This window comes from Aquarana catesbeiana, linkage group LG01 (assembly GCF_042186555.1).
Source record: "Aquarana catesbeiana isolate 2022-GZ linkage group LG01, ASM4218655v1, whole genome shotgun sequence".
In the NCBI taxonomy this organism is placed as follows: domain Eukaryota; kingdom Metazoa; phylum Chordata; class Amphibia; order Anura; family Ranidae; genus Aquarana; species Aquarana catesbeiana.
Window position 1 is genome coordinate 953,036,309 of NC_133324.1, and position 17,189 is coordinate 953,053,497.

Genomic DNA, 17,189 nt, shown 5'->3' on the forward strand with positions numbered 1-17,189 from the left:
CACCAAGCAATATAAGTCTTCCAGACCTTATGATAAATCTTCCTAGTGACGGCTTGGTTCCTAGTTTTCTAGCATTCACTAGGGTAGACCCTACTGGTCCCGAGATGCCACGGTCCTTCAGCACCCTGGCTTCAATAGCCATGCCGTCATTGCGGCAACGTGGAAGAGTCCATGGCCCGTCTATTGTCAGTCTCACAATCTCCGGGAACCAGGGCCTTCTGGGCCAGGCTGGTGCACCAGAATGACTGGAACACCCTCTCTCCGAATCCTGCGCAACAAATGTGGAAGGACAGGGATTGGAGGGAAAGCATAAACCAGGGAGTACTGGCTACATGGAACTATCAGACCATCTTCTCCAATTGCCAGAGGATCACTTGTTCGGGACGCAAATTGCTGTAGCTTGTTGTTGAACCTGGATGCCAATAGGTCGACCTCTGGCCATCCCCAACGCTGGCAAATTTCCTGGAACACCCCTGGGTGTAGGGACCATTCCCACGAGCAGATCTGATGGTGGCTGAGATAATCTGCCTTCCAGTTCTCTACTCCCGGGATATGGACTACCCATAGAGTCGGCACATGTTCCTCTGCCCAGGCTAGTATGTGGTTCACCTCCTTCCGAGCTGAATGACTCCTGGTACCGCCTTGGTGGCTTATATAGGCCACTGCAGTGGCATTGTCAGACTGAACACTGATAGGGCAGTCTTGAAGCTCCACCGTCCAGGACCGTAGGGCCAGACATACTGCCCATAATTCCAGGACGTTGATGGGCAGGATCAGTTCTGTCCCTGACCATTTGCCCTGAGCTGTGAGCCCTTCTAGGGTCACTCCCCAGCCTGAGAGACTGGCATCTGTAGTCAGTACTCTCCAAGTTACCAGGAGAAAGGATTTTCCCTTTCGCAGGTTCTGATCCTGCAGCCACCAGTTTAGGCTTAAGCGTGCCCGAGGAGATAAGCACATTGGATAATCCAGAGCTTCTGTTCCAATCCAACAAGATGTCTTGTAAAGGCCTGGAATGGAACTGAGCATTGGGCACTGCCTCGAAGGAGGATACCATCCTCCCTAGAACACTCATACAGAGCCGAATGGAGGGTTGTCTGGTGCCCCTTATCTGATGTACCTGAACCTTCAGGGCACAGATCCTTACAGGTGGCAAGAATACTCTTGCTTGAACCGTATCTAGCAGCAGACCTAAATACTTTAGACTTTGAGCTGGTTTCAAGGCTGACTTTTCGGTATTTATGATCCAGCCTAAGCTCTTCAAATACTGCACTGTGTATATTATTCTCTGTTCTAGAGCTTGTGATGAGTGATCTCTGAGCAGGAGGTCGTCCAGACAAGTAAAGGGGTTTCACTTACCCGTCCAGTCGCAGGGCAGCTTATAAACCAAGAGCCCAAACTTAACCCATCACGGCAGGTTTCTGTCACTTGAGGACCATCAAGGACTGGGTACACTTTTCAAGTTTAGGGTCCACTTCCTTGGACCTGTAGAGCACCCTGCAGGAATGCCTTAGCACTGTGGTGTCCAGGATTCCACTTTGCAGGGTCCAGCCCCCAGGGGCCACATTATAGCCAAAATCTCGAATCTAGAGTCTTCTTTGCAAGGCTCGGGTACCATTTATCTAAGCATATAAAGCCTGTGTCAAATGGATCCAATCGGTCAATCCCTTGATTCATTAAAGAACCATTTGTGGGACTAAAGACCTGGAGCTCAGAGAGCTCAAACAAACCATGCCATCCACCTTGCAGACACTGGTAAAAAAAACTGAAGTACTTCCTGTATGGGAGGGGTTATGTAGGGGATCACTTCCTGTCTAAAGACCTTTGGTCTACCAGTGTCCATTCACCTGGAGATGGAGTATAACCCAGCAGGTAATGAATATTAGCCTGACTCTGTGTCCCATGATGTATGAAAAAAAACATTTGTTTTGCTTCATTACTTACATAAATTTGTTACATTCATTCAATTTGTTTTCAGAATTTGTTTCTTCAAATTTGAACCAAATTCCATTCAAATTCAAATGTATTCTATTCAAAATTCTAATTTTAGAAGATGGTTATATTCTTTCTATTCCATTCTATTGTTTTTTTCTCTTCTCTTCTTTTATATTCTGTTCTTTTATTTTCTATTCTATTCAAATTTATTCTATTCAAAATTAAAATTTTGGAAGATGGTTATATTCTTTCTTTTCTATGCTTTTCTATTCTATTTGAATACAAATGAATTCTATTTGCATTTTGGAAAATGGTTATATTCTTTCTATTCCATGCTATAGTTTTTTTCAATTATATCCTATTCTTTTCTATTCTTAATGTTTGTATTCTGTTATTTTCTTTTCTATTCTATTCAAATTTATTCTATTTGAAATTCAAATTTATTCTATTTGAAATTCAAATTTCGGAAGAAGGTTATATTTTTCTAGTCTATTGTTTTTCTATTTTATTATTTTCTATTGTATTTTTGTCTATTTTATTCTAATGCAAATGCATTCCATTCAAAAATTGAATTTCAGAAGATGGTTATATACTTTCTATTCTATTGTTTTTTTTCTATTCTATTCTGTTCTTTTATTTTCTATTCTATTCTATTCAAATTCGGTTCTTTCAACAATGGCTTTCTTCTTGCCACTCTTCCATAAAGGTCAGATTTGTGGAGTTCACAACTAATAATTGTCCTGTGGACAGATTCTCCCACCTGAGCTGTGGATCTCTGCAGCTCCTCCAGAGTTACCATGGACCTCTTGGTTGCTTCTCTGATGAATGCTCTCCTTGCCCGGCCTGTCAGTTTAGGTGGACGGCAATGTCTTGTTAGGTTTGCAGTTGTACCATACTCTTTCCATTTTTGGATGATGGATTGAACAGTGCTCTGTGAGATGTTCAAAGCTTGGGATATTTTTTTATAATCTAACCCTGCTTTATACTTCTCCACAACTTTATCCCTGACCTGTCTGGTGTGTTCCTTGGCCTTTATGATGCTGTTTGTTCACTAAGGTTCTCTAACAAACCTGTGAGGGCTTCACAGAACAGCTGTATTTATACTGAGATAAAATTACACACAGGTGGACTCTATTTACTAATTAGGTGACTTCTGAAGGCAATTGGTTTCACTAGATTTTAATTAGGGGTATCAGAGTAAAGGGGCTGAATACAAATGCCCCCCACACTTTTCACATATTTATTTGGAAAAATTTGTGAAAACCATTTATCATTTTCCTTCCACTTCACAATTACGTGCCACTTTGTGTTGGCGTTTTTCATAAAATCCCAATAAAATACATTTACGTTTTTGGTTGTAAAATGACAATCACAATGTGGAAAATTTCAAGGGGAATAAATACTTTTTCAAGGCACTGTATATGGGTTCCAGTGTCCACAGCTGGTTGAAGTGCACCTGTACCCAGACTATGCACATTAACGTCTTATGGACTGCCCTACGCAGATATACTGCGGCAAGGCGGTCCTCCTGCAATGTGATTGGACACAGAAGGATCCAATCAGCAGGGAACCATTCTGCCTTCTATCACCATGGAGTCCCGCTCTTCCAATTGGTAGTGTAAGACTTCCTCACAACAGGCAGAGATGTTAACTCGACAATTCTGACCCCAAAGTCCATGACAGATGTAAGAAGCCAGCCCCCCAAAAAAACACAACACACGTTTCATGAAATGATCACATTTAATGAACAAACTCTCATTTTATATACATCTATAAAAAATTCAAATACAGCATGTTAACATCATTTGTGTCATTGATTTTTTTTTTTTTTACATTTTATTTATTTTTTTTTAATACTAGGACGAACGGTATTAAATACTGAATCTGCAAGGAAGAGGAGCCATTGTACAAAATATGGCGGTTGGGATGGAGGGTGGCCCAAGGGAACCTCAACACTGCTACATTCTGGTCCTGCGCTCTGTTCCGGTATGGACAGTATAGTACAGAGTTGACCGACACCGAGGCCGGGGCATGACTGAATGTAGAAAAATGTGAACACAGGGTTAATACTGAAGGAATATCAGTCCTAGCTTTGTTATAGTAAAGACTTGCTAATCGAAGAAACTGACTGTTTCTTTGAGCAGTTCATGAGTTTGAACCTAAAAGAACCATAAAAAAATCATGTACTGTTGTTAATTTATATTATATAATTTCCTTATATTAAAGGAAATTTGGGGTTTAGGAAAGACTTAGGTTGTGGATGGAAGGGCTGTATTTACCATCATGGCACTTGTGAACATGAGTAGTAGGAGCAGCACCAAGCTCAAAAGGGTGTCATAATTTAAGTTTGCCCAGGGCAGCCATGTCCATGGTAGGAGGCCAACATGGGAACTTTTCTTAGTCGCAAGCTCGCTAGAGAAGGTGCATAATGGTCTGACCACAATCTTCTTATAATATTAGAATTATTAATGCCTGAAATTATTATCAATTTAAACCTGTGGCCTAATTATATCCTGGCTTTGAAATTTGAACTATTGGCAGCTCCGATTCCCAACTACTGCATGCCAATCGGCATATATTGCAACCTCCCACTAACAGTCAGGCAGATTCTTGTAACAAAGGACAAAAAGAAAAATCAAGTGCATTGGCTAAAACATATTAGGACTGAAGAAAAAGGCTAAACCTCAGTGATGGGATTTTAAAGGCAATTCAAAATACATTTGAAGAAATTTCTTATTAGAAAAATACATTTAAAAGCAGAATTTATTTAGAATACAAAATTTATTTTTTTTAAAAATAGATCACAACAAAAACACATATATCATACAAAAAAAAAATTACAGAATCATAATTGGTGGTAAACAGTTATGGCAATGACTGTACGATGCGTTTCGAGAGTATAAAAATTCTAGTCTTCATCAGGGACAATTTGCCATTTCTAGAATCACAAAAACATAATATCAATACAGAATTTTATTTATAAACAACAATTTAAATGCTTTACAGGACTGACAGGTTTGTATGGCCCTCCAAGGGATATGCCAAAACTTACGTGCCAAACAATGTTTACGTGCAAAATCCGACATCCATATAGTCTGTATTGGCCTTTGAACATGCAAGGGAGCCCCCAGATATTATAATCCAATTAAGGCGTCAAAGTAAATACAGACTATATGGATGTCGGATTTTGCACGTAAACATTGTTTGGCACGTAAGTTTTGGCATATCCCTTGGAGGGCCATACAAACCTGTCAGTCCTGTAAAGCATTTGAATTGTTTATAAATAAAATTCTGTATTGATATTATGTTTTTGTGATTCTAGAAATGGCAAATTGTCCCTGATGAAGACTAGAATTTTTATACTCTCGAAACGCGTCGGACAGTCATTGCCATAACTGTTTACCACCAATTATGATTCTGTAATTTTTTTTTTATGATATATGTGTTTTTGTTGTGATCTATTTTTTAAAAAAAGAAATTTTTGTATTCTAAATAAATTCTGCTTTTAAATGTATTTTTCTAATAAGAAATTTCTTCAAATTTATTTTGAATTGCCTTTAAAATCCCATCACTGAGGTTCAGCCTTTTTCTACATATCCAGGGATGTTGGCAATCTATTTGCATCTTTATTTGGGAGTTACCCTTTCTCCAAACATATTAGGACTTTTCTTAGAAAAATAAAGAACAGGACTTTAAAAAGGTACAAAACCTGTTTAATCTTGCAACTCCAGACAAACTAAGATAGTGTAGATTTTTGGAGAAAGGGCAATTAAAACCCCTTGACCTGCCTGTTCTGGTGTGGTCTCCTTCTGGAACCTCCTGCAGGTTCTACCATCATCATAGGCTTTCAAGACTTCTATATAGAGTAGTGGTCTTCCAGGTCTAGGACAGGGCTCTCCAAACTTTCCAAACAAAGGGCTAGCTTACTGTCCTTTAGACATTTGGGGGGCCGGACTGTGGCCATTGGAACAAGAAAAGGTCCCGATATCAGTGGGGAAAAAACAATGCCCCATCTATGGTGTCATTGGAAGGAATTGTGCCCTGTCATTGGTGACATTGTGCCCCATCGTTGGTGTCAATAATAGGAATTTTGCCCCTTCTTTGGGGTCAGTGGGGAATGATTATGCCCCATTGTTGGTATCAGTGGATGAAATAGGACCAAGGACCAGACAAAAGCAAGCATCTGACCAGTTTGGAGACCACTGGTCTAGAACCTAGAATAGGGAGGATGGATGTTAAGTGTATACACACCACAGACCTACCTCCCTCTGTTACTGCTTCATCAGTTTACAAGGACTTTATTGTAAATAAAGTTGCCTGCAAATGAAGACTATGCGAATTACGCCAGCAGCTCGGCTCTCTCCTCCTTCCCTCACCGCCGGGCCAGTAGGAGAGCACAGGGGAGACTCGCGCATGCACAGTAGGGACCCGGCATGAAGCCATAATGCTATACTGCTGGGTTCCCTTACCCGCAATGGCGGTGGCAGCACCTGACAGCTGATGGAAACATCAGCTGTGGTACCAACCTCGCTGGACTCCAGGACAGGTAAGTGTCCTATTATTAAAAGTCAGCAGCTGCAGTATGTGAAGCTGCTGGCTTTTAATTTTTACAGCGGAGGGCAGACCTCCATTTTAAGAACAGCCTCAGCCTGAGAATCTCCACAAACCACGTCAATTGACACGATTCATCCCACCCACCGGGACTTAGTCATAGAGGTCCTGAGGCTGAGGCCGTTCTTTCTTTACCTGTACGTTACATGGGCTGGCTGGGAAAGCGGCGTCCATCTCACCCCATCTCTTAAGTATGTCAGATGTTAAGATTCTGCTGAAGGCTATAACTTTTGTAAAGAGCAAAGCAAATACCCATTGCCTGCCATGCTATTTTCTGGATGAATATAGGGACATGGTGGCTCCCCATCTCCTAGGATCAAAGGGATGAAATCTTTCTCCAGTTTGAGTGGCACTCAAACCTTTGCATTCAGGTCCCAGTAAATACTTGGATGCCTGGTCCCTACTACACAATGTTTTTCCATCCATCACCCAAGGGAACAATCACAGCAAAAAACCCTGTGTTTGACACATTGTCAAGTGTATAAGATGTGATAAGATAAGATTTTGCTGTAGGTTCTTGCTTTTCAGGGCCCACCTCCCACCAGGGAGGTAGGTATTAAGTATCTTCTTTTGCAGGCAACTTTTTTTTTCTTTTTTTTTACTTTTAGAAGCACCAGGTCAAGTGAGCATTGAATCCAATTTTTAGTGTCTGGGACTACATTGCATTGCCCCATCAATCAAAATATCCAGAATAGACACCACACGTTGTATAAGCGTTGTTAGAATCTGCTGAAGGCCCTGAGAAAGAGACATCACTTTTGGACATGCCCGACCAATATGCCACCCTGTGTATTGTAACAGCTAAGTAAAGCTTTTCCTACATCGATAAATGTGTCTTTACAGTAATATTAAGGCAATTCACTGTATATCAGTACAAGAAAAAACATGATAAGGCCAACAGTTTGTGGACACCTGACATTTTGATTGACATCCTCCACTCTTCTAGAAATTCTTTACACAAGACTTTGGAGTGTGTCTGTGGGACTTGGTTCTCAGTTAGCCAAGAGAACATTTATGAGGCCAGGCACTGATGTTGGACGACAGAATCCAGCTCACAATCAGTTTTCCAGTTAATCTCAAATGTGTTCAGTATGGTTGAGGTCACGTCACTCAAGATCCTTTACACCAAACTAATTCAAATCCTTTCTTTATGGGACCAGGACTATGTGCACAGGGGCACATTCATGCTGGAACAGGAAATGGTCCCCAAACTGTTATCACAAGCTCCAAAGAGCACAATTGCCTACAATGTCTATGTATAATGGAGAATTACCAGTAGCCTTCACTGGATACACCTGAACTCCATCATTTGGAGGGGGTCCACATACTCTTGGCCAAGTAAGGCCCCATTCACACCAGCGGTAAATTACAGCGGACATGAGTCCACTGACACCCACGGGCATTCGATTCGATCTGCTAAAACAGACGGATGGGGATACGTTCGCCATCCATCCAACTGATCAGATGACAGTCAGATGGAAACAGACAGACAGTCTGTTTCCAGAGAGAACGGCAGGCTGTGTCCATGTCCACTCTGAAAGACCACAGTCCAAATGTATAGGTCATACTAATTACCAATTAATTGAGCTAATTCATTAAAAACTCATGTTTTAGGTATTAGTGGAGTCTGTTGGGCTTACACTTTCTATATCACTCTGCAAATCCAGTGGAATGATCTCCTTATGTGAATTACGAAGTCTTATCCTACCACAGAATCCCACTCTTTCTGCTGAAGCAGGGGACAGTCTCACTGCTCCTGCTGCATCCTTTTTACATTTTAAATAAATAAAAAAAAATCCAAAGGCCCGCTGGAATTGTTATGCTAGAAGAGCAGACCAGGAAATTCTGGATAAACAGACCTAAAAAAAGTGCAAGGATCTTGCTAATCATGTCCCTGAGAGATATGAGAAATAGGGATGTACCAATCCACTGGAATCTAGTCAACAGTGATGATTTATATATCAGTCAGTGGACTAGACCTTTAAATCAATCATTCATTCAGTTTATTAGTGATTACAAAAAAGGTTATTAATATCTGACAATTAGTTTAAAGGCTAACTCCACCTTTTAGCAACATGTTACACCTGTATTTAGGGTGTAACATGCGGCTGAGCAACCCCCTGTGACAACATGTGGAGGTTCTTCTCCCCCACAGCAGCTGTCAAATGTGAAATGGGCATGAACCATTGATCATAGGTGCAATGCTTTGCAGGTGCATGTGAAAAGAAATAACAAATGCACATTTTTTTCCTGCAAAATTATGTGCACTTATTTTATTTTTTTTAAAAAGAAGCATTTCACCTTAAAGGAGAGAAATTCTGAATTTTTTGTATATACTTCTACACCATAGAAGTTTATGGATTATAAGAAATAATGTTTGTTTTAAATTCTGCTTTAAAAAAATATTTATGAACTAAAAATTAACTTGCATATTGGCTTTGAATCATAGATCTTTTTCTGAACAGGTGTTTACAGGGTACCGCAAAGGGCACTTACACTATGCCAACAACTTGCAAAGACTTGAAAATCCCTATGAAAATTTAATGATGTCACAAGACTTCTATAACAAAGTATACACAATAGAAGTTGTTTTATGGTTTATAAGAAATAATGTTTGTTTGTTTTAAATTTTGCTGCCAAAAAATATTTATGAACTAGAAAGTAACTTGCATATTGGCTTTGAATGAAAAGATCTTTTTTCTGAACAGGTGTTTACAGGGTACCACAAAGGGCACCTATGTTACACCTACAACTTCCAAAGACTTGAAAATTCCTATAAAAATTCATTGATGTCACAAGACTTCTATAACAAGAGTATAGGACTGATTTACCAGCTCTTTTTTTTTTCTTTTGACCAGACATTTTGATTGAACAAAATCTATTGAACCTTAACACATTCTGTTTGGCATAAAAAAGGAACATAGTGATGTAGCATTTTCATCTGAAGTCCTGCATGAAAATAAGATCAGTGCAGCACTGTGTTCCGAGTTGATGTGAAATTTTAAGCCCACAATGGGGGGAAATAAGTTTCAGAAATGTATGAAAAAGTCTTCCGATGAAACAGGTTGATTGTTCACTGTTCATAATAAAAATGTTCACCTCCTAAAGAAGCTCACAGCAGCGTCAGGGAACTTCCATAGCTTCCCAGACCAATTTCAATGGATTGTTTGCCTAGAGACAAGGTACCAGCCACAATACCAACACTTTTTGTCTTGTGGTATCAAATTTGAGGGTAAGGAGATTCCTCCTTCAAAGTCTTAACCAACAACTCAAATAAGGTGAAAATTAAGATGTGCAAAGTCTTCCCATTTGGCAAAAAAAGAGAAAAAGCATCAAAAAAGAAAGGCGCGTGCGGTTCCAGGAACATCAATAGAGTGATAATTGATCTGTGGATCAGAACATTCTATAAGGATCATTTCCAAGTTTTTTTTCTCTCCTCAAGAAAGAAGCGGCATTGATTTACGCGGTATGTGAGAAAGCACAGCATTGTGGGTAAAACTCTAGAAGTTGTCTTTGGCATGGTGGTATAGCTGTATGATCCTATGACATTTTTTAGCGCCCCATCATCCAGAAAGTTTTCAAAAATAGTGAGTTATTCCAGTTGCCCACGATTACGCTGTGCAATGTGTACATTTGGTTTGCTTTCAATAAAGCACTCCTTGTTTTGGCAGAATTTTTATATATCCAAGTATTGTTATTACTGTTCAATTTTATCTTACGTTGTGTGTTTTGCTTTATCCATTATTTTTTCTATAATTTTTTTTTCTTTTAATTGCTGGGCATGGCATTGTTCCATTTTTTTTTCTCAGGCGAATTTGTCCATTCCAAGGAAAATAAAAATTTATAACCAATGAAGATAAAATGAAAATAAGTTGTATCCTCCTTAACATGTGCAAAATAGAGAAAAAATATTGAAATACTTTTTTTTGTGAAAAGCGGAATCTGCAAAATGAAAAAAAAAAATTGTGTGAGATTTTCAATTTGTCATCTCAAATGTCACATATTAAAGGTACATTATTGAAAGTTTACAGAAACAAATCTAAAAAAACAGATTTTTTTCTGCATTACTACACATTTTGTTTATTTTACAGATAACCTGAATGCAAAAAAAAAAAAGACGACTGCACTTTTAAAATAATTCGTTCTTTTAATGGTAACCTAAAACACAACTGTAAAAGCTTTATTTTAATTTATGTTTAGTTATTTTTTAATCTATATTTTTTTATTCTGCTATTCATTTTTTTTTTTATATTTAACATCTGGATTTAGGTCAACTTTAATAGAACACCATGCAAATTTGCAAATAGGACATATTACCTCTTAGCGGTTGTCTTCACAGGCTTAGTATGTGTAAATAGTACTTTGCTTACATTCAGCTGTCTTCAAAACAGGTCTTGCAAACAAAAAGGAAAGCAACAGGGATTCCTCCAGTCCATATGGACTGAAGCGTTGGACAAAAAAAAAAAAAAAAAAGGACTTTGTGATCCTACTGTATTGAATAATTTTTATAACACAGCAGCTCTCTATTGCCCATGGAACCCCAGTGGGTATGGAAGGAAGGTGTCAGAATACCAAGCCGTAAGGACTGGTGCTCTCAAAGTCTACAGCTTGGTGTAGGGTCTTATTAAGAGATAACTGCCATCAAGAAAAAGGGTTCCTACCTAAGGGTTGCAGGGCAGTGTCAGGTATTGACGGTGGTGCATGGTAGACCTTTTATTGAGAAATTGGGGTGGTAAAGCACTGGACTGTTGATCCAACTGTATTTCATAATTGTTATATTATGGCAGTTCTATACTGCCCATGGAGCCCCAGTGAGTATGGAATGAAATAGTCAAGCCTTAGAGACTTGTGCTTTCAATACCTATGGCTTGGTGTAGGGTCTTATCAAGAGCTAACTGGTATCAAGGAAGAGAGTCTCTAGCCGTTGTACCTGAGGGTTGCAAGCGGTATCAGGTATTGATGATGAAGCATGGCTAACATTTTCTTGAGACATTGGGGTGGTGAAGCGTTGGACTCTACTGCCCAGTGGAGCCCCAATGAATAAAGAAGGAAAGGATCAGAACACCAAGCCACAATGACTGGTGCTCTCAATATCTATGTCTTGGTGCAAGGTCTTATTAAAAAAGAGAACTACCATCAAGGATGGGGGTCCATATCCACTGTACATGAGGGTTGTGAGACATTATCAGGCAATGATGGTGGAGTGCAGCAGGGCTTTCATTGAGGAATTGTGGTGGTGGAGCGCTGGACTCAAATTTTGGTAATCTAACTGTATTGAATAATTGTAATATTATGGCAGTTTATCTTGCCCTAATGGAGCCCCAGTGGGTATGGAAGGAAAGGATGAGAATGCCAGGCCATAAGGATAGGTTGTCTCAGAATCTAGGGCTTGGTGTAGGGTCTTTTCCAAAGCTAACTGACATCAAGAACGAAGGTCTGTATCCACTGTACCTAAGGGTGGGCAGGAAGTAGAACGTGGTGATGGTGGAGCAACAGGCCAGACAGCTATGGAGCATACCAGTGACTATGAGGAGACACAGGTGTTGTGAAGATGCACAAGATACACTATGAGTAACTAGATGACATAGGATGCTCTGGATTCATGGGGCATACTGGTATATTGGGGGACATGGGATGACACCGGGGCACACCAGGGATCATTCTGAGTTACTAGATGATATGGGTGCACTGGAGCACAGTAGATGAAACTAGAGTGCACAAGAGGTCACTCTGAGTCACAAGGACAGGTAAGTATAGTAGCTCAGGTAAAATGTAGTGACACCTTGCTCGAATGCTGAGCCTTGTGTCATTTTGCAGTTTGAAGTAGAGTTGTCTCTTGATTGGTCATTCCGCAGATCAAGGGAGCTTCCAATCTCTGGCTTGGAGCTCTATTTTTTTTTCTCTCCACACAAGCTGTCTTTCATTGATACATTGTATCTCAAATCTGTATAATATGATTGGACAGCACATTGACATTAGCAATGGTGGAATGAGAGACTCTTACCACATAAGTAAAATCCCAAATGGAACCAATAACAATAGAGAGGGCCGGAATACTTGGGCTGAGTTTTCTGTAGGATCTGGATCGCACGGCTTGGTAGTTGGAGGTGTCATATAAGTCGTTGTGGTCGTTGTTGTGATTGTCGTTGTGGTTTCTAAATAAGAGATGAGAAACAAGAGGTTATAATACAGCTCACTTGTCTAGTCATCGTACATAAACCTGGCAATCGCACTGCATACATTAATCGACTGACATTTACCAAATATTACAACGTGCGTTTAAGGATGAGTAAATCGAAAATTAAAAAATTGAAAATTTATCAAAAAGCCAAAAAATGCTTGTGTTTGATTTTGGATGGTGTGGCGAGGGTTTGGAACCCCTATCAGGTTTTTATTGCTAGTAGCTGGAGAAGGATGGGGCATCACAGCAATTGTAATTGTGTCCAAAATAATTTTTCACAGTGTGTTCTCAAGAAAACCAGAGCCAAGGGTATAGATGATTTGGTGCTATAGTCAGTAACAAATAAATATAATAAATTACACCTTATTGCCCACTCAACTGTAAACATGAATCGGTAATAAACAAAATTGAGATCTCGGCAATAATGAATGTATCGAAAAGTAAAAAGAAAAAACTCAGATTTACTGTAGCAATATCAAATGTATATATAAAATGGAGCCTAAGGGGACCCCCCCCCCACACAAAATGTATTTAAAAAGATAAATAAAAATGATAAATATCTTAATGTTCTGGGATCACCTGCTCTATATCAATATCTTCTCACGTTCTTAAAGCAGAGTTCCCCCCCCCTCCAAAAATGAAAAGTCAGCAGCTATACACATACTGTAGCTGCTGACTTGAAATATTAGGACACTTACCTGTCCTGAAATCCAGAGATGTCAGCACCCCAGGTGATGTTTTCATCGGCTCTCGGGTGCTGCCACCACTTTTGGGTGGAACTCCACTTTAATATTATGAATGAGAAGAGATATTTATATACAGAGAGGAGGTGGTCCCAAGACATTAAAGAGGAAGTTTAGCCTTAAAAAAAAACTTCCCGCAGCCAGTTCTGCTTTTCGCTGCAGGTTCTCTATTGCCACCATCTTGGATATGGCAGTTGGCTGTGACTTCCTTAGGAATCACAGCCGGTGTTCGGTCAAAATATCCAACCAGTCAGAAACTCCAACTACTTAACTTCTGGTTTCTTGAAAACATCAGTAATTGGAGATTTTGACATACCGGCAACCGAATAAAGTCCGGTACAGGAAGATTTAGCTGTTTTGAAAGCACAGCGGGTAATGAGGACAAAGTTGTTGTCGCCTTTGAGTCAGCCATATTGTTGGCTAGTATCGGAGCGGAGTAAGAATAATATCGTGCACTGGGCTCTATTCAGTTGCCGGTGTTGTGTCCAAACAGCAGTTCGTCAAAATCTCCAATTACTGCTGGTTTCAAGAAACTGTAAGTTAAGTAGTTGGAGTTTCTGACGGGTTGGATATTTTGACAGAACACTGGCTCTCAAGTGTGCATGTACAAGATCGTATGATGCTGCTGAGCTGCCTTATGTTAGGCTGTGGGTGGGCAGCAGTCATGTTTAAGTGCATGTCATTCTTGCCTAGGTGAGAATTGAGGAAGTTGGAGCAGGTGACAGCTGGCTGAACAAAAAAAAACCTGTGTATTGTCAGCTTTAATCTGGCCATAGACGGATCGAATCTCGGCCGGTTCAGCAGGGACCAGCCAAGAATTGATCCATCTTTGGGCAGGCTGGTTCTACTGAAGTCCATTGATAGACTTCAGTACAATCAGCCTGTTGGATTTTTTGCCTTCGATCACTGCCGGCAGCAATAGCCGCTAGCAGTAATCTGCCGGCACGGAAGGCTACCTGCTGGTAAAACACAATTGCGCTGCGGGAGGGATTCCCACATCAACGTTGACTGTGCTGATGGGGGAATAGAGCAGTTCTCCCGTGGTTGCAAGAAAGAAAATTGCATCATCTATGGCTTGCCCTACTCGCTCTTTGTCTGTGTGACCATTGCCAATGTGGTTGAAATCAAGAGTACCTTTTTTCCAATGGGGAAATCTGTTCTGGTAACAACTTTCTACGAGGACTTTAGACAGATCTACTCTCACTTCCTGTTGTGTGTACAGGACAGAAGGCGAAAGGAAATGTCTCCAATGGGACAAAGACTGTTAGTAAAAAAAAACAAGAATAGCCCTAAATTTGGCCTTCCATTGCAAGCAGAAGGCAATGCATGTCAACCAGCCTCCATCACTTTGAGGAGGCACCACTGCCCCCCCTGGCAGAGCTGGGAGATCCAAATCCCGTAAGAATTAACTCCAGCCCATTGCACAAGTGCATTCTCATGGGGTTTCAAGCTTCAATCTCTGCCAGGTGGCATAACGGCATCATTGGTACACTTTGCTGGTTCTCTTCCTACTTATCCAACTGCACCTTTAGCGTTTCTTATAACTCTACTTCCTCCTCTCCTCTGCCTTTCTCTGTTGGGGTCCCTCAGGGTTCTGTTCTTGGACCTCTACTATTTTCAATCTACACTGCCTCCCTGGGTCAGCTGATAGCCTCCCATGGCTTCCAATACCACCTCTACGCTGACGACACCCAAATCTATTTCTCTACCCCTCAGCTCACTCCCTCTGTCTCCTCACGTATCAGTAATTTACTATCAGATATATCAGTCTGGATGTCACACCACTTCCTTAAACTCAATCTAGCCAAAACCGAACTTATAATTTTTCCTCCCCCATATGCCTCTTCCCCTGATCTCTCTGTCAAAATCGATGGCACAACTATAAGCCCATTCCCACATGCCAAGGTTCTAGGTGTAGTCCTAGACTCTGAACTCTCCTTCAAGCAACACATCCAATCACTGTCCAAATCCTGCCGCCTCAACCTCCGCAACATCTCCAAAATACGCCCCTTTCTAACCAATGACACAACAAAGCTCTTAATTCACTCGCTGGTCATCTCTCGCCTCGACTACTGCAACTCCCTTCTCATTGGCTTACCTCTACATAGTCTATCACCTCTTCAATCCATTATGAATGCCGCCGCCAGACTCATCCACCTTACCAATCGCTCCGTGTCTGCCACTCCTCTCTGTCAATCCCTCCACTGGCTTCTGCTCGGCCAAAGAATTAATATTCAAAATTCTAACAACTACGTACAAAGCCATCCACAATTTCGCCCCCAGCTACATCACTAGCTTAGTCTCTAAATACCAACCCACTCGCTCTCTTCGTTCCTCTCAAGACCTCCTGCTCTCTAGCTCCCTTGTTACCTCCTCCCATGCTCGCCTCCAGGCCTTCTCCAAAGCCTCTCCAATCCTATGGAATGCCCTACCCCAATCTGTCCACTTATCTCCTACTTTATTAGCTTTCAGAAGATCCCTGAAAACCCTTCTCTTCAGAGAAGCCTATCCTACCCACACCTAACAACTGTATTTTCATTTTTTTTCCATCAGCTCATCCCCCACAGTTATTACCTTTTTGTTTCCACTTGACCCTCCCTTCTAGATTGTGCGCTCTAACGAGCAGGGCCCTCTGATCCCTCCTGTATTGATTTGTATTGTAAGTGTACTGTCTGCTCCATGTTGTAAAGCGCTGCGCAAACTGTTGGCACTATATAAATCCTGTATAATAATAATAATAATTGGTGCCTGCTGGAGGGAGTCTGGGGGCCAAAGTGAGTATTTTTCTTTTCTTTCAGGGAAATTGGTTCTTCAAAAATGGCTTTTTTGAGCCATTTCTGTTGGAGGGGGCAGGCAGCTTACATAAAAGCCATGGAAGGTTCACTTTTAAACTTCCCTGCTCTATCTGAAATAAAAAGAAAAAAGTTTTGGCTTTGATATACATTAAAAACATTCCTTTTAGGCCTGAAACAGATGGACTCTAATAACTGTCGACAGGGGGGACAGGAATTTCCTTCCCCAGGCCCACCTAGACAATTATCGCCTTGATTTCATGTGCAAGCTTTTTTATTCTACCGCACTTTGTAAATCCAGAATCCCAGGCCAGAGGGCCATGAAACACTTTATAAATTGAAAGTTTCCAAAGTCTTCCGTTATCATTTGCATTGCAAACAACATCCGTCTTCATTTAAGTGCAGGTTTCCCATTTCGAGCCCAGTCATTCATGTTTCCGAGCTCACAAAACCCATTCTGAAGAACATAATTCATATTCTAAATCCGGTTATTTACATCCCAGGGAACGTCATTCACATTCTGCTCTAAAAAGCAGGATTTTCCCCAATGGCCCTTAAGTCAATTACAGTGCAGGGCTGATGATAATTATGATATATGGCTTGTTACAGTGCTCAAATAGCTTCCTTCTTGCTAAGTTCCCTTCCACTCCAAAGCTCCTACCCAGCAAGCGAGCGAGGTGAGCAGTGGGGAGGGGGAGGCGCGCGCTTTTAAATGGAAATTAATTTAGGAAACGGCCAATTTCCTGTTAGGTGATACTGCAGCTACTAAACCGTACAAGAAAATGTACAGTTTGGATCGCTGCCGGGGCTCGCTGAGCAAACATCTTCATACAACAAAAAGCCGAATGGTACAAAGTTCAGGCAGAATGAAACCCATTAAAAATATTACACAAGACGCCTGTGGATTAAAAGGCTGGTGTGGGACTGGGT

General features: G+C 40.8%; 1 protein-coding gene across 1 annotated transcript in view; it reads right to left on the minus strand.

Moving 5' to 3' along the window:
* Positions 1 to 5,964: 5,964 nt before the first annotated feature.
* Positions 5,965 to 17,189, minus strand: part of CNTFR (ciliary neurotrophic factor receptor) — a 117,959-nt gene continuing 106,734 nt past the window's right edge. The window contains exons 5-6 of the mRNA XM_073611647.1: positions 12,548 to 12,698; positions 5,965 to 10,485 (exon numbers count right to left, since the gene is read on the minus strand). Coding sequence (XP_073467748.1) covers position 10,485; positions 12,548 to 12,698 — 152 coding nt within the window. The 3' untranslated portion in view covers positions 5,965 to 10,484. The remainder of the gene's footprint in view (positions 10,486 to 12,547; positions 12,699 to 17,189) is intronic.